Raw genomic sequence first — 19,017 nt, 5'->3', positions numbered from 1 at the left:
ACAAACTTTATAAATATTTAAAGCATTCATTATTGCTGATTAGGAATCGGAAGTAGGTATGCACATCGAATCAGCAAAATCACATTACATAGAGTATCACCAAGGGGGAATTACCCTCCGGTGATTCAGTCAGAGAAGATTACCATCTTAAAACAAAAGATATAGAAAACAGCTAAGGTACTAAATTTTTAGTATAATTAATTTTAGATTGCTAGGTCTAATGCAATCTAAATACTGCAATTTTTCTTTCTTAGTAAAAAATATCCCCTGGAAAAGAATATTTCTCAGAAAAAAATATAAGGCTCTATAGTAAAAAAACCGTATCCCTTTGGTAAACTTCTGAATATATGAGGATTTTTGAAAGCATTTTCCTTTGACCTTGGTTATATTTTCATGTGACTATTCAATACACACAAATAAGGCTGGTCTTCGAGGTTTAGGTTTAAATTCTACGGCTGGTGATTCCAGCAGTTACTGATTAAAACCGAGGAAAACTTCACCATAGTTCAGTGGCCATTAACAAAAAAAAAATTTTGCCTTTATTTTTATCTATATTTAAGAAGATTATTATCTTTATCTACGAAACCAGAATCTTTATTACTCTTCGCATTAGACCAAAGGAGAGGAACCAAAATATTATAGCCTTGATTGAATATATATGTTTCAATTTGCTTTTTTTTTCTTGAATTCAAGATACACATATTCTATACATCAAAGTATTACTACCAATGATAATTTCTTCAATTTAAAATATATTCTATTATTTTTTTATTTTTTTTGCATAGCTTAGATACCATTAGACACCATCGAACTAAGGAAGCATTATCGGCTGGTCAAATCTCTTTACTATTGTCTCGTTTGGTTCTTAAAATATTCATCAGTTTTAGCTTTCAAACTAAGTAGCCTCTGCCAAAAAATATTATTCGTTTACTCCAATCATATGGAGTTAGCAGCTAGGGCCTGCTAGCCAAGTAACTAAGCAGGTTCTTCCGACTGTGTCAATATTTCCATTCTTGTCTGATTGGGTTCTTGACCTGTTGATCAGTTTCAGTTTAAAGAAAAATAATTTAAATGATTTTTCTTGTAAAACGTGTGTAAAAACCTGTGTTCTTGTATAAATTTCTTACCAACTTCCTTGTAAAAGCGGGTAATCCTCAATAGCTGGTAAGCCTTTGGCCACATTTTTCAGTTTCTGTAAATTTGTGTTCTATGTCATAAAACCTTGTGAATTACTTCGGCTGGTTTGTAATATTAATTCAGTATATTCGGGACCGTAATGAAGTAAGGTCGGTAATAGCAAAGTCCTGATACTCCAAGTAATTTTACTTTTGCTATGACCCTAAGCCATGAATAAATTTGAAGTTTCGGCTAACTTCATCAACCCTTCGGATACCCTGTATTTTACTGGAGCGGATAAATTGAAAGAAAAACCTTCTGAAAATTCCTTTGATTTTATATTACTTCAGCCTGTAAAAAAATTTCTTGCGTCGTTTTTTCTTTATTCATAATAAGTTCAAAACTGGAATAAGGGAAAGACAATTGCATAGTGTACAAATAAAAGTCCACCCTGTAGTGAAAGCAAAGGCCAAATCACTTATGGCTACTGTTTCATATAAAAAGTATATCCGCATCTATATACACTTCATAAAAAATAAATGAATAAATAAATAAAAATCACAAAATTCGATAGTGCACAATTCAATTTTAGAAGGAGTTTGGCCGACATACACAGCAGAAAGTTCGCAAATTTGAATAAACACCCCGTTTTTTTCGTCGCCTCCAAGCACTGAAAGAGTCTTCTCCCGTCATTGTTAGTGCTCTGTCTGAAAGAGATGAGACTGTTATCCATTCGTCAAAAGTGGGTTGTCTAAAGTAAAGAGACCTACGTGTTAAATAAAAGTATAAAAGACGAACTTAAAACAGTTGTTCTATCTCGAAATTGTTTTAAAAGTAAGCATGATTTTTCCTCTTTCTAACCGTAAGATTACTATTTTTTCTACTCAACAATAAAGCATGGGATGATCGTGAAACATATTATAGCTATTCAACGTTAATAGCTGAAGAGTTACTCCGTAAAAAGGGGTAGGTTCAGAGGCAAGAATCCATATACAGCTGAAAAAGTGAATTAAAAATCTATTGATACGATGCATAAGAACGCGTAAATCTTATTAACAAATCCTCACAACGCATCAAAATAAAATAAATTAATTAAATGGAAATCATATAGCGAGTTGGCTGGTAATAAATTCTTGAAAGAATTCCATAGCTTTATTGATAGAAAACATACACAGAAAATATATATGTATATAATCCATTCCATTTATTAAATAGTTTTCCTATTTAAGAAAAAAGAATTTCTAGATCTATTGTTCCAAAAATTTCTGTAAAAAAACTAAAACCATTTTCAGTTTTTCCCTGTGAACCATTTATTTCAGAGCCAAAGCTGCACTGGCTATTTTTGATTTTCCAGCTCTGAAACGAGATTCAAAACCCAAACAACATGCTTCAGCAAAATTCTTTTTAACCCTCATCTTGAAATAGTGAAAACTGACATATTTTTTATTTTGCTTGTTTTAACCACAACTTTTTTAATAATTTATTCGATTAATGATCGATTTAATAAAGTAACTAATTGACAATAATTACGGGTTCAAATAGATCCAACTCTTAGGGGGGAGGGGCACAGAATTTTTTCTAAAGTGAGTTAGAAACATGAAAAAAGTTATTCTGTCACACAATGAACAATGGGAACAAATTTGCATGTAGGTCTACAAAAAACTTTAGAATTTCTTGACATAAAACAAAAACAAACTTCAGCATAAACAAAACTTTGGATGTTTTGTATTAGTCTTTTTGATCCTTGTACATCGGATTCATTACTGAATTGGATCAAATGACTGAAGTTTATCCCAGAGTTTCCTTAAACAATATTATGGAAAATGGCCTTTTTAACAGTGATCTCAAAAAATGTAATGGTGCGTGAGACTATAAATAACGAATTCTTTCTGATAGCCATTTAAAAATTTCTGCACGTACCTATATGCTTGAAAAATGCAAGCAAGTTAAAATATATGTAATCAGTAATAACAGTCAAAAAAGTAGGTAACTTTGTCAAGCAGTTCCACCAGTATGTCAAGAATTATTATATTTATGCAATCATTTCTAGCATTTTCATAAATGTACTTTTCGTGTCTGTGCAAGTCGTTTAAGAAGCATGAGATAAACAGCAGCATTTTTACAATCTCTAGACTGCAAAAACAACATCACAAGTATTTCGTGACTTGTTGGTACCCCAAAAGATTACGAGAATTTAACATGGGGGAACATACAATCATTTGCGGTCTGACATAGAGAATGAGAATAAAAATACTGCCTATAAGAGTTATATTACTAAATGGGTACTAACATATATATATATATATATATATATATATATATATATATATATATATATATATATATATATATATATATATATATATATATATATATATATATATATATATATATATATATATATATATATATATATATATATATATATATATATATATATATATATATATATATATATATATATATATATATATATATATATATATATATATATATATATATATATATATATATATATATATATATATATATATATATATATATATATATATATATATATATATATATATATATATATATATATATATATATATATATATATATATATTATATATATATATATATATATATATATATATATTATAGTACACATATTATGTGTACTTACTTTTTCAAACAGTTCGTGGTAACGAACTCTAAGAAAGGAGCGACCCGGCTCATAGTAGGAGAAAAATAAGTTTTGACCAGGAAAAAATTGGTATAGAAATGATTTCTTCACCATCCGGCCCGGAAAAAAATGCTTAACAACATATCAAAAATCTAAATCTCTAGCTCGATGCGAAATTGTTTTTTTTAATGTTTTTTTATTTCTTTTCTCAAAAACTGGGAAAAAAATTAAAAACGTAAACTATAATGTTTTACACATCTTTTTAGATAAGCTTTTAGCTCTGAATTTATTTATGATACTCATTTCGTTACATAACCAAAAGAAAAATATTTATCAGCAAAAAAAAAAAATGGGAAAAAAACTGTGTCTTTGGGGAAAAAACTCTTACCAGCGTTTATCAAGGTCTACTATGGAATAAGTTTGTCGTTCTTGTAGTCTATTTGGCTATGCAAACGAAAGGCTTACAAAAAAAAGACTAAACAACAATAAACAGGAATGACGAAACCCCTCAGCACCAAAAACCATGAGACAAGGTAGGTTCTAACTTAAAGTGTTCAGAGAAAAGCTTTTATCTTATTTTTCAAATATATAGAAATTACACATCATGAAAATGTAGAAACTATATTTTTCATCATCACAGTTAACTGTTATTCTTCTTCAATAAGTTCTTCTTCTTGAAACTTCGAATTGTTGCACGAGCTTCCCTTACAGGTACGGCAGGCTATAGTACACTCAAGTCCGTTTTTCTTACAAGTACACTTTTCACTATCACAGCCGTCAATACGACACGAGCATTTGATAATTTTCAGCAGCTGAGACGGAGCGGCAGGGAGATCTGTTCTTATTGGCGCAAAAAATTCGTTATACTGCAGTTTCTATCCCAGGCGTAAAGGGTCTACTGGGTTCCGAAGCCAGATTTGAACTTGGCAGTAGACACGTAGCGAGTGGTACTTCGCTGCTGCCTGAGTCGGTGGCAGTTCTTGTGGATGCACGAAAGTGGTGGCAGTGCTCACTTTTCTGTGAAAGATTAGCTTTCTGGCAGCGTCCAGGTTCGAAACATCAGGGCAACCGTACAGTATCAACAATGCTCGCTCTCCTGCTGCTACAATATCGTCAAGCGATGCGAGCTTGTAGCCAAATATAGCAGTGCTGTCCCTGAAAATCTTGTTGGAAAGTAGCAGCTGAACGGCTTTGCCCTTTCCTATTCCGTAAAGGTGAGAGGTTGTGGCAAAACCCAGCACGGCATGACAGAATGGTATCAGATTGCTTACATCTGTTCCTAGCTTCTGCTTAATCTCACTAATACCCCAAGCTGTACTCGTACCGCCAAACTTAGCTTCTGGTGAGAAATATAAACGCCCGGAACGCGAATCTCATCGACTGATCAGAAGAGCCAAGATGTCAGTATCATCAGCAACCACGATTGTGTCTGTAAGACTAGCAGCTTCTACGGCTTTTTTTACAATCAGAACGTCGGCGTCTCCTTCCGAGTGGAAAATTTGGAAACCTACGGCTTCCAAATGGTTGCCGAGCAGCTTCAGGAAACGTCCTTTGTTTGTCTTACATGAAAGAAACTCTTCCTTCTTCATGCAGAGGGTCATCTCTTCGGTGAAAAAAACTTGGCGGCCAACCATCCTTGCTCGACGTAAATGGGTAGCATCTTTGATTGCTGGACCACCTTCATATCCGTCAAACACAACGATCGCACTAGGGTACCTTGCTTGTACGTAATGGACGTATGAAGCAAAGATGACCTTGAAGGTTCACCCTACCTTCCATGGAACTCGATGTAGAAGAGAACCACCATCCAAGATGATGTTACACGCAGAAGCAGGTCTTGAGGGTGACTGAGTCTCGATCCCGCAAGCCTGAAAGATCGCTTTTGCAAGCTCTGGCTTATTTGCTTTTCTCATAAGGCCATCGCTTTCGAAAAGAGAAGGAGGAATCGTACAAAGTTTGTACTTGAAATATTCTTCTCGGAGGTCAGTTCGTTGGGCTACTATTATAAACCGCTGGAAAAGGAGCGCCGGATCTATGTGCGCTACCACAGAGGACCCCGCATTTTTGGCATTCATTAGGGTCACTTGGTCTTTTTTCTTGAAGACTTGCTCCTTCAAGGTTTTTCCCGTCATCTTACTTAGAATCAACTTTCCAGCCACATCGGCCTCGTCAACATTAATATCTTGGGAAGAAGTTATGCCGTTGGCAATGTTTCTAAGCTGATTGTCACCTCTGAACGGAGAAGATTCTCCGAAGTATCCGACGAGCTTCTGGGTATCGTAGAAGTCACGCTCCTTTCTACTGGAACTCATGTCGCGGTGCTGCTCACTTGTCGAGTAACCAATTTTTGTCAAATTTTGCATCAAGAGGTTGATCTCCAGGCATGCTGGTCTTGACAGAACCCAAATGGCTCTCTGCTGTTCTGTCATCCCACCTCCAGTTGTAAGACCACCCGATGTTTTCAGACTTCTCATATACTACTGCTCGATGACAAGATCTGCCGAGAGCCCAGCCCAGCGTCGCTCTGATCTTCTAATGGTGTGACCTCCCTTTTCAAATGCTTCAAAGATTGGTGGGTGACTAGTTTGAAGCTTAGCCATCTCTTGCTGGTATATCCAGACCGACTTGACATAGAGGTTATGTCCAGATGTTGCTAGAAACGGAAGCATCTCTACTCTAGATTGTAGGTGCGAATCCCACAGGCCTAGTCTCTTGGCACGTATGAACTTAAGCAGTATCCCAACCATGTCAAGATACTGAAACTAGAGCTTTGCAGTTCTCTGAGTCAGCAGGTCTTGGCGTCTCTGCTTGAGAAAGTTTTCAAGTTGCTTAAGCTGGGGATCATGACTGTGATCTTCGGGTGGGAAGTATCCATCCAGTACGTTAGCGAAGACAGTAGACATGTCTAGAGACGTCAACTTCGCTTGCTCTTCTTCGAGGAGATGAGCATATATGGCCGAGCTCACGAGAATGTGAGCTCGAACAGCTCTAGAAATCGCTTTTCCAGAAAGAATGTACGGCACTGCACCAGTCGCGTATACCAATTCCAGAACCTCTTTCAGACCAGAACCTTGCATGAGGTGTCCTATGCATCCGACGAAACTCATCATAAAATGAAAACCGCTTAACTTGAGAACAATACTACTCAGCTCATTCGTCGTGTCGGACTTGAGGATCTTCATAGACTTCCACCAGAGCGGCTGGTCAAATGTGAGAACGGGTGTGAATCCGTAGGTTCTGCCTTGCGAAGCTACAAAGCGCAAGGTTGAGTAAAGGAAGGATTCGTTTCTAGACGGGAGGTCAATCATCGGCAAAAAAAAGACGCTTGCCTTGCTGCGGAGGTTTCCCGTTTCATGATGTATTTGGTTAGAGAAAACTGACTGCATGAATCCATTCCAGCTCGGCCTTGGGACATTCAGGAACCCGGTAGCTAACCAGAGCTGATCGAGTGAGGCATACGGGTCGTTGACATTTTTGCCAAGAATCCTCTCATTGTGCACATTTGAAAGTACAGTCTCACTTAAGCGGTACGGGTAGATGGCAATTTTTCCTTTTTCGGATGCTTCAACTAATGAAACTTCAACTATTGGACTTGGGGATCGGTCGTTACTGAGAGGAGACATAACTGTCGCTAGCAGAGCCATCCCCATGGAAAGTGTTTCTTCCGTCGTGCAAACATCGTGATCTGCATTATCAGCTACATGCTGCACAGCATGTGCGGAGGTAACTCCTGCAAGGCTAGATTCATCATGGACTGATGCACAGCGTTTAAATTTCTTGACTTCAGCATAGGAGGAGCAGAATCCATGGCTGTGTAAAGTGTCAATAAGAAATCTGGACTTGAAATGGTGAAACAGTTGCACTGCTAAGCCTAGTTGCAGTGGACAAATGAGGGCACGCAGGCGAGCTGCTTGAACGATGGAATTGCCAATGGCAAGCACTTTGAAGGAAATATCGGTTCCAACGAATATTTCATCTAAGAACACCATTAGGCTATTAGGTAGAGAGCCTTTCAGCTTTTCTCCAGAAGAAATCTGCTTTGCGGTCATATATGATTCCTTCTGTGCTGGCAGTCCTTTGATATCACTTTTGATAATCTTTGCTGCTGCTCTAATAAGCTTGACTTTCTCACTCTCTTCGTTATCGGTTTTGTCCAAGTAATAAAAATTCTGGAGTATCGCTGATGCTTTTTCTTTGAATGTCACCACGTCAGCCTTACCATCAATAGTTGCAAATACTAGCTGGTCACTGAAATATTCCAGACGCTTGCTGTTCAAGTACTTGCTAGAGTAAGGTTCAAGGTCTGTCCCATTCAAAAGCTCTCCCATTTTAACAACAAGTTCACTGACTGTATACTGTTCTTCGTCATTTTCTTTGAAAAAAGTAGCCAGCTTCAAAAACACCTGATATCTTTCATCTTGACTTGGCTTCCCCCTTTTTGGACGTTTTTTATCTGGCTCAATATCTTCGAGTATTCCAAAAAGTTCTTGCGTCACAAATCTGGCTGGAAGGCTCTTATTTAATTGAAACATAGAAGAACAGGCTTTGTGATAAATTGCGTCAACTGCGTGCAGGTCTGACACTGCACATATTCGGCGGAAAACGTTATTTGACCAATCATCATCACGGCTTTTGCACACTGCCTTTATACTCTCTTCAAAGTCTTTAGTCCGAACCTTGTACCACTTGTGTCCTTTTCTGTGGGTAGTGTTGAGATTTATCCTTGTAGTGCAGAAAAAGCAACACTCTTGGAAGTTGAAACTTGGAGTCCGTGATCGGAGTACCACTTTTTCTGCTTCCTTCTTTTATTGCAAGGTTCGTCGTCTCTCATTCTCAATTTTCGACAGGTATATTTTGTTTGTGAAAGTCTTTCTGCAAGTAACATGGACTTGGTTCCCTGCCTCGACAGAGATGCTGGTACCTCTCGTTTCGCTAGCTTCATTGATTGCCGTAGCTCCTTTTTCTGCCAGTACCGACGATACTGAGGTGTCTATTGAACGTTCACAAAGGGGACATAAAACTGCGGTCTCCGCCATCTAAAAAGAGAACAGGGAATAAGTGAGTATAAGTAGTATAAGCATAAGTAGTATAAGTAATAAGTTAGTATAAGTAGGGGAATAAGTAGAGCTGTCGGTGAATGTTACAACGAAAACCCTGAATCTGAACCGAAAAATCTGTAGCTAAACCCTCCTCAGTTCAGATAGTTTGCTAAACTAACTGAACTGTCATTCTTACTGAGGGTCGTTATCAAGTCTTATGGGTGTTTCAAGGATTCTTGACCAGGGAAATCTGACAGTCACATCCACGAAAGGGACCGGCGATAGTCGATAGTACTCTCGCTTCCACGAGAGAAATAGCTTTTTCGTTCCGCCTAGCGGCGTCGACCGTGCTGCACTCTAGCGACTTGTTTGCTGTACTTAAATTGTCTTCAGACAGATGACGCTGATAAAATATGTGTCAGAAAAGAGAGGTAGGACGAGCGTAGAGTCTTCTTTCCTTTTTATATTTCCTTCCTCCGATTCCTTTCCGCTTCCTAGTAGTTACGTTACAAAAGCATCGGCAAGAAAAACAAACAAAAACGCACCTGTGTTAAATCTCTGCTCGGACTCCAAAATACTTTCCATCTGAGGAGTTTTTTTGCAGATAGGTGGCTCTACAAGGCTCAGCAGACTGAAGCAACTTTGAAAAGAGTGTAAGATCAAGGCATGGTGTAACAGAAAGTGAATATCAGAAGGGACTTTCCAGCTGTTTGAAAATGTCGTCACCAATAAAGCTTGGTAGGAAAAGAAATGGATTCGGAACGCCGGTAGGCTATTTGTTCAGATGGAGAAAAATGAACCAAAAATTCGTGCTCCTCTTCGAAAAATACCCTGTGATCGTTTGTCGCTTGATTTTTTTTTTTTTTTTTTTTTTTTTTTTGATTTTTTACTTCCTAAAAAAACAAAAACAAAACATAAAAAAGAATTAATTGATTAAACGTGATGTTTCTGTCTAATAAAAGAGCACAAAAACAATCGTTTCTTAAAAGAGAAACCATCAATAAACTACTTTTCTTTTCACGGTTCCTCATTCTCGGATTCTGGAAATATCTAAAAAATAGGCGCAAAAAACGTGAAAAAAAGGGAATTTCGTAACTGGATGGAGATTTAAATTTTTGATATGTTGTAGAACTCTCTTTTCTGAACACAGTGGTGCAAAAATAATTTCTGTACCAATTTTCTCCTGGTTCGACCATTTTTTTCCGTATCTTTCCCCTACTATCAATAGTAACCGAAGCTCTAAAAAACGGAGTTTTGATACCAATAGATAGATCAAAAGAATCAGATTTTTATGGTGATTTCAAATATATAAGTTTGATCAACCCATCAACCAATAACTTTTGATCTTACCCATCAAAACTTACGCGCCTGAGAAAATTCACCTTATTTTCGAAAAAAGGGATAAACACCCCATAAAAGTCATAAAACCTTAATGAAACTCACACCATCAGACTCGGCGTATTAGAGAATCCTACTATAGAAGTTTCAAGCTCCTATCTGCAAAAATGTGGAGTTTTGTATTTTTTTGCCCGAAGAAAGAACACGGACGCATGTTTTTCTTTTATTTTTTTTTTTTTTTTTTTTTTTCAGGGGTGATTGTATCGATCCAGTAATCCTAGAATATCGTGAGAAGGCTGATTCAAACGGAAATTAAAAGTTCTAGTGCCCTTTTTAAGTGATCAAAAATATTGGAGGGCAGCTTGGCCCCCTCCCGCGCTCATTTTTCTCCCAGAGTCACCCAATCAAAATTTTGAGATAGCCATTTGTTCAGCATAGTCTAAAATCTAATAAATTTGTCTTTTAGGATAAGTTAATGCCCCAGAAATCCCGGGGGAAGGGCTGCAAGTTATGAACTTTGCCCATTGTTACATATAGTATTGGTTAATTGGAAGTATACAGACAATTTCATGAGGGATTTTTTTCTGGTGGGGAGGGGGTCGGAGGATGGGGTTATGGGGGAGGATCTTTCCATGGATGATGTTTCCTAGGGGGAAGGGACATTTCTATGAAGGGGGCGCCGGATTTCCCAACATTATTTAAAAAACGATCAGAAATTAAATAAAAAAAAACAAGTTTTTTCAACTGAAAGTAAGGAGCAATATTAAAACTTGAAACAAACGAAAATTATTACTCATATAAGTGGTTCTTCCCCTAGTCAATACCTCCCTCTTTATACCTAATTTTTTTTTAGTACTTTCAAAAGAGCTATCTATTCTAATTAACCTGCCTATGTGATTCAGGGGTTTGTAATTCGAACGAAATTTGAACTTAGCGTAAAGAGCGAGGTATTGACTAGGGGGCGAACCCCCTAATATACGTAATAAAAATATACGAATATAGAAGTTCGTTACGTAAATTAATTCGTAAGTTACGTTAGAACAGAATTTCAAGAAACCCATTAAGCCAAAAAAAAAAAAAAAAATTAATATACAAATTTCGTTTTAATTATTCATGTACGGTGAACCAAAATCAAAGCTGCATATTAATTCAAAAACGTTCAGAAATGAAATAAAAAAAAACAGGTTTTTCTAACTGAAAGTAAGGAGCGACATTAAAACTTAAAACGAAACAGAAATTATTCCCTATATGAAAGGGGCGGTCCCCTCCTCAACGCCTTGCTCTTTACGCTAAAGCTTGACTCAGTCTCACAAATTTATTTTTTAAACAATAAAAACTTTAGCGTAAAGAGCGAGGCGTTGAGGAGGGGACCGCCCCTTTCATATACGGAATAATTTCTGTTCGTTTTAAGTTTTAATGTCGCTTTTTTGCTGTTTACACAATTTAATGTCTTTTCATAAGGCTATTCAAAGATATTTGATTCTTGCCGCAAGCCTGATTTCTAACAACGATTTCTTCTAAGTTTCAAACTTTTTTTTCTTTTTTGATGGGTTTGAATTGTTGCACATCCCTTGTCAAAATGTATGCAAATACTTTAAAAATTATCAGTTCTTTGCTCTTTAAGCTATTTAATATAAAGTTCTCCATAATTGAAAATCTTCAATTTTTCCACATAAGTGTGACAAGTGTCATGACATCATTGCAATTTTTACGATATGACATCATTTGCGAAAACCGAAATTAAGGCTATTAACGAATTTTTTCAAAACTTTGACCTATCTAAATCTTTTTTTAAGCCAGAATACATCGGGATGCCAATTTTCCCGAAAAAACATGTTACGATTTGATGTGATTGTCCCTGTCGCTTATCTTCTAAATACAGATTTATTTGACCATTATCTCTTTCCATCTTCGTCGACTGTTGCACTTCATCTTCGTGCATTATTACCTCGGACATTTTTTTTCATGCCGTTTACTTTAGTTCTTTGGATTCATACATACCAAAAAACACTTGTTTTCCAGCTTTTACCTATTCGTTATATTTTTGCTTTAATTGTGTTGTTATATAATGGTTAGCAACAACCAGGAATGTTCCAATGCATATGCCCTCTAAAATAGCTAAATACGCATTGGAAATTCTAACGTGAATTCAAATCTTTCTTCCTCTTATCCCTTATAGACGACGCTAAGAAAACTCGCTCCGTATTCCCTTGTGATTTCTGAATCATCCAAATTTACGCAATAGCATAATTATAATATAATTCTTTAGTTTTCCTTTTCTTTAGCTGTTCAGTGCCATTTATCATATTGTGTCATTTTGCACGTTTCATAATTACTAAAAACTAATCCCCCCTTCCTGTTTATCCTTCAAAGACTCACAGACGCTGAACTAACATGCTTCTTAATTTCATTGCGATTGTGCTTTGTCTTTTAACCGCAGATTTCTTTGTGCAACTTGTTCGTCTGCAATTCTATGTAGTTTTTGCTGTTTCTTATTCCATGTCTTTTTCTTTAACTGTTCGGAGTTATTTCTCATCTTTCTTAATTTTGTGTGCGTCATAGATACAAAGTTGGTGCCACCACTCCTTGAAAAAAATGATGTATTTTTTGCTCATTGAATGTATATTAATGTGACTTCGCTCACATGGATTTCTTCTGGGATGTACTCAATTCATCATTCCTGTTTATGCTTCGTTGACGCCAAATTAACTTCAGTATTTAGGAAATTCAGACTTGAATTCATTTTCTCCTTCCTGTGTATATTTGCAAATACTAAAATAAAACTTCTTCATTCTAGCGTCAAATATCAGCAATATCAATTGAATTAAGTAATTCTGGTTTGAAAACATTTCCTTCTTCCTATTTATCCTTCTCGGACTCACACACGATATAGCAACACATTCCTTCATTCCACTGTAATTTTACTTTTTTTATAACAGCACATTATGTTGTGCAACGTTTTCCTTTGCAATTCAATAATATTTTCGCTGTTTCTTGTTCCATGCCTTTTTCTTTAGCTGTTCGGAGTTATTTGTCATCTTTTTTAATTTTATATGCGTCATAGATACAAAGTTGGTGCCACCACTCCTGGAAAAAAATAATTTATTTTTTGCTCCTTGAATTTATATTAATGTGACTTCACTCACATGGATTTCTTCTGGCATGAACTCGATTCCTCTTTCCTGTTTATGCTTCATTGACGCCAAATTAACTTCAGTATTTAGGAAATTCAGACTTAAATTCATTTTCTCCTTCCTGTGTATATTTGCAAATGCTAAAATAACACTTCTTCATTGTAGCGTCAAAAATCAGCAATGTCAATCGAATTAAGTAATTCTGGTTTGAAAACAATTCCTTCTTCCTGTTTATCCTTATAAGACTCACACACGATATGCCAACACATTTGTTCATTCCACTGTAATTTTACTTTGTTTTATAACAGCAGATTATGTTGTACAACGTTCTCCTTTGCAATTCAATGGGATTTTTGCTGTTTCTTGTTCCATGCCTTTTTCTTTAGCTGTTCAGATTCACTTGTCATCTTTTTTAATTTTGTAGGTGTCATGGATATTAAAAACGATAAGACCAGTATTGTGGCGAAAATAGTGCAATTTACGCTCTTGATTTGTGCATATAAACTTTTAAGATCTGTTTTAAGCTTAATGATCGATACATTAAGATTTTTTTGAAGTTTCTATCACCTTCCAGTCTTGTCTGCCTTAAAGTTTCAGAGCATATAGGGACCTCAATGAAAATTTTTGAACTAAAAGAACCTCAACTGAGATTTAAAAAAATACTAAGGATACAAATCTAGTTGCACTGATTCTTAGCGTCTTTTTGTAGACAGCAAAAGAAGCAATAATTATGGTAAATGACTTTAATATGAATTTATTTAAACAAACTAACTATTAAAAAAACAAAATTATCAGGGTAGATTTTTTTTAATTGATAAAGCTAAGGAAATTGTAAGGAAAAGGTAAATTTATGTTTAACTTTATTGCAATAGACATAGCTGTTCCTATTAACACTTTAGCTCAGCAGAAGTTTATCCCCTTTCTTGGTAAGAAAAACATGCCAAGTGTTATTCTTTTTATTCGGCTTCATTCATTTTTAAAGACATTGAGTTATTTACTTATGAGGTAATTTTCCATTGCGCCATCCATTTGCCTATTACATATTAATATGTGTTTCAAGAAATTTCAAGCTACCAACCTTTCAATATGCAAATTCCCCTTACCCTCCAATTCTAGATAAAAGCTCCTATTTTTGTTCTTGGAAAGATTATTAGTTTTCTGTTGTCCTTAGAAGTCTTGTGGACGCCGTAATGTTGGTTCTCCCTCTCAAAAGGGGGATCACTATTTGCTCCTCCTTTCACAAGTTTATCTTTTCCACACCAAATACTTCTCCGTTTTCATCAAGGACCCCTCTATTTACTATTGCTCTTTCTCGTAGTTTAAACAAAGTGTTGTTATTGGATACCTTTTACCAGTTAAAGTGGTATTTGTGTTGAAGGACTTGCTAAGCTAGCTGCAGACTTTAAATAAGTGGGAAACCTGGCTTTCTCCATCAGAGTTACTTTAAAAGAAATGCCATTTCAAGACAAACTGGAATTTAGGTGGGATTAAAGGCTGAACAAGACAGAAGTTAGATAAAAACGTTACATGTATTTTTATCTCAACAGAGAGACACTTCAAAAAGGTGACTTTTTAAAGAAAAAAAAAAACTATTTTGAGAATTTATGTTGGACAATATTTCTTGCTAACACAGATACAGCTTTGGTTGCAATTAGCTGGTATTATTACTCGGAGAACCACTTGTTGTGCCAAATGTAACGTATGTCCGTCATGCAATGCCTTTTCGTGCCATAAATAGAACATTTCGTGCTACGTGTAATATACTTCCGTCATACATAACGGGCATTACCTTGCGAATTAAATTATGTACCTCTTCTAACAAATGGTAAGTGAATAGCAACCATGCAGCAATATTTGCTAGACCCGTAATACTATAACAAGCAAAGAAACTTTAAATCGATAATTCTGAAAAAACACAAGAGAAAACTATTGAAGAAAAAAAAATCAAAAACTAACGGCCTTGTTAAAAAGGTAAAGAAAAAAAAAATCATAGTAACCAATAATAAACAATACTAAGAATCACACCGCTTATGAGACACAAATACTACCACTACTCTTAGGCCTACTACCAACACATCGAAGCACCAAGCCACCTGAGGCCAACACAGCTACGCACGCTCCTCCTCCATGCCAATCTACTCAAAGCCTCTCTCTATACACCCTCCCAGGAAGTTCACATTTCCTTTAAATCATTTTTTATGACATCATCCCGTGCCAGACGAGGACGACCTTCTTTCCGTATAGCCCTAGACGGTTGGCCGAAAAGGATAATCTTCGGCAATGTGTCATCCTTCATCCGCAGAACTTGCCCTAGCTATCTTAACCTTTTCTTTCATTATAGCCCTAGAAAGCAGGATTGAACCACATTTTTCGTAGATCTTATTCTTTTAAATATGGTCAGACAGTCGGGTATCTAAACCGATATATAGAAATTTTTTTCGGAAATCATCTAGCAAATCTACATCCGCTTTTCGAAGCGCCCATGCTTCAAAGCCATATTTGACCACTGTCATCACTGTAGCTTCCAATATTCTGATCTTGGTTTGAAGACTTGTCATCCTATTCTTCCATACTTTTCTTAAATGTGAAAAAGTACCTTGAGCCTTGGCTATTGCGCTTTTAACGTCTTCACTGTTCCCACCGTCTTTACTAATAATAGCCTACTACCAAGGCAAGTGAAGCTGCCCCCCTGATCAATCTTTTCATTACCCGACGTCACCTTTTCATGTTCACTTATTCCTAGCCTTAGCGAATTAGTCTTCTTAACATTAATTTTCAAACCTATTTTAGGACCCTGAACTTGCAAAACCTCTAAGAGTTCATTCATTTTGCTCAAACTTTCATCTTATCAGAGGCAACGCTGTAGCGTTGCCTATAGTAAAGGCAATACGACTCCAATGTTTTATTATTTATTAATTAAAAAAAACTGTCCGAAAAATAAGTTTTTCAAAGAAAAGTAAAGGCCATTTTAAACTTAAGCTCAGCAGATACATATACCTGTTAAAATTCAAACTCAAAACGACCAGAAAATACTATTAAAGAATAAATGAAACTCAAAACGAACAGAAATTATATAAACAATAATAGCAAAAAACATTCAACAAGTAATAATATAAATGAATAAATAGATCTTAAAGCAAGAAATGCTTCGATTGAATATGAAAATCAAGCTTAAAACGAAAACAAATATTTTGATATCAAAGTATAAATGAAACTTAAAACGAAGAGAAATTAAATAACAATCAATGCGAACAAACATACAATATATATTAATGTAAATGAATAAATAAATCTTAAAACAAGTGAGACTTAAATTGAATATGCAAATCAAGTTTGAATCGAATAAAAAAAACTACAAACAAGAGTTTGGGTATCGCCTCACTGCAGAAGCCTAAGACCTACTGCGTTATTTGCGCTTTACTGAAAACAATTCTTTCATTAATTAAGATTTTAGGAAATAAATATCAGCATATGTATATTAAATTGACAATGCACATTTTTTTTCAGTAAACAAATTTGAAATTTTTTTCAGTAAAGTACAAATTATATTCTGGCTTTTAGAAAGCATAGGGGTTTTGAACCCTTCTCATATTAATTTATGCTCGTTTTGAGTTTGACTCTAATATTTATTTTAATATTTGTTCGTTTTGGGTTTCATTTATTTATTGATACTGATTTGGGATAGTTGTATGCTTGTTATATTATATGATAGTCCAGACACCAGGTGTTGAAAGTGTGAATCATACCACGACGGAATGGGGCTTCTACGAGAATTAGCCTACCCTCCACCCCCTAAATTTACCATGCGGATTCAAAAATACCAATGGCACTTGCTTGCGAGTAGTGGAACACTCCGAAACTTGACATTTTATTATATTTTGGTGTTTCATGCAAGAAAATGCATGTTCCACAAAGAAAGATCCATCAGTTCAAGTTTTTTTTTTCACTGTAATTTTATTTTCATTTTCAATGCTGTAAGAACTGGAAAATAATAAATTTGTAATATACAAATAATTCGTTTTCAGTGAAGCGCCAATGGCATAGAATGCCTTAGGTTTTTACAGTTAAAGAAGGGGGCAGTATCCAAATTTTGTTTGTAGTGAAACTAAATTTGTCTTGACTAATCTTAAAAAGAACTAATAAGTTAAACTGAATATTTGATGCATAATGATATTAATTGTTAAAAGCTCATCAGTTCAAAATTTTACTGTAATTTTAATATTGATTTTTAATATTAAGTACAAAAGAAAACATTTGTAATGTAATTCGTTTTCAGTAAAGCGCCAATGACGCAGTAGGTTTTACGCTTCTGCAGTTAGGCGATACCCAAACTCTTGTTTGTAGTTATTTTTATTCGATTCAAACTTGATTTGCATATTCAATTTAAGTCTCACTCGTTTTAAGATTTATTTATTCATTTACATTAATATATATTGTATGTTTGTTCGCATTGATTGTTATTTAATTTCTGTTCGTTTTAAGTTTCATTTATACTTCAATAGCAAAAGATTTGTTTCGTTTTTAGCTTGATTTTCATATTCCATCTAAGTATTACCCTCCTTAAGATTAATTTATTTATTTTTATTATTACTTGTGCGTTTTTTGATATGATTGTTTATTTAATTCATGTTCGTGTTGGGTTTCATTTATTCTTTAATTGTAATTTCTGGTTGTTTTGAGTTTTAATTTTAACAGGTATTTGTATCTTTAAAATGGCCTTTACTTTTCTTTGAAAAACTTATTTTTCTGACAGTTTTTTTTTATTAATTTTTGTTCGTTTTTGATCGCAAGAAGTTTCAAGTTTTTATGGCATGGGGGGGGGGGGGTGCATACTGTCCGATTATTCTTGACTTTAAAAAACGGATCTAGAACTTTCAACTTAAATTGAATGAGGCTTTTTTAAAAGTCTATACGATTACCTCTTTGATATAAAAACCTTATATATGAACAATACACAGCTTGCGTAACATGTGAACAGCGATTGACAAAAATGAATGGATTGAAAAAATAGCACCAATAAGGGGGTTTAGACCATTTCACTTGCTGACACAAAGGGATCACGACTGTTTGGAATTGACCTTAATAGGATTTTGTGTGCCAAAGCAATTTTACATCTATCTCAGAGTATGTATTTTAACCCTATAATTGGACAATTATAATAGATTTCCTATGTGTTCTTCCCATACAAAACCCCTTACCATAAGTTAAAAACTCACTTTAATAAGTTATGCCCCAGGGCATAACTTACAACGCCTATACCCCGGGCCCTGGTGGGCTGTGTCGACACTGGAGTTTTTTGTTATCAGAACTTTGAACTATTTTAACAAAATGTCTATCTAAAAATTTTTAGCTGATGCATTTAGGGTGTGGAGGAGGGGGGGGGGGCTAGTTACCCTCCAATCTCTTTTGACTCTTAAAAAGTGAACAAGAACTTTCAATTTTCAGTCAAATGAGACCTCTCCAAAGTTTATACATTCATCCCTTCCATAAGAAATAATGGGAAGGATTCGGAGAATCCTTAAATTACAACTCTTACCCTGAGGGCTGTGGGGAAGTTGTCATCCTCAAAGACCTAATTTCCAGAACTTAGAAAATTTTGATTGGATGTGTTTGGGGGAAAGGTGGGCGTGAGAGGGGGTTAGTTGCCCTCCAATTACTTTCGACCATTAAAAAGGGCACTAGCTCTTTGAATTTCCAATCGAATGAGCCTTTTTTGAAGTTT

General features: G+C 35.3%; 1 protein-coding gene across 5 annotated transcripts in view; it reads right to left on the bottom strand.

Annotated features, from left to right (window-relative positions):
- Positions 1-1,464: 1,464 nt before the first annotated feature.
- LOC148954790 (regulator of G protein signaling 7-binding protein-like) overlaps positions 1,465-19,017 on the bottom strand; it is a 195,870-nt gene continuing 178,317 nt past the window's right edge. For 2 of the 5 annotated variants that reach the window (XM_089107941.1, XM_089107938.1), the window contains exon 5: positions 1,465-1,823. In XM_089107941.1, coding sequence (XP_088964067.1) covers positions 1,705-1,823 — 119 coding nt within the window. In that variant the 3' untranslated portion in view covers positions 1,465-1,704. Of the gene's footprint in view, positions 1,868-19,017 lie in introns of all 5 variants that reach the window. The other 3 variants (XM_089107940.1, XM_089107936.1, XM_089107939.1) reach the window with 3 other exon arrangements.

Source organism: Artemia sp. Qi Xiang Cuo, chromosome 2 (assembly GCF_049724085.1).
Source record: "Artemia sp. Qi Xiang Cuo chromosome 2, ASM4972408v1, whole genome shotgun sequence".
NCBI lineage: Eukaryota > Metazoa > Arthropoda > Branchiopoda > Anostraca > Artemiidae > Artemia > Artemia sp. Qi Xiang Cuo.
This window is presented reverse-complemented; position numbering and strand designations above follow the sequence as displayed.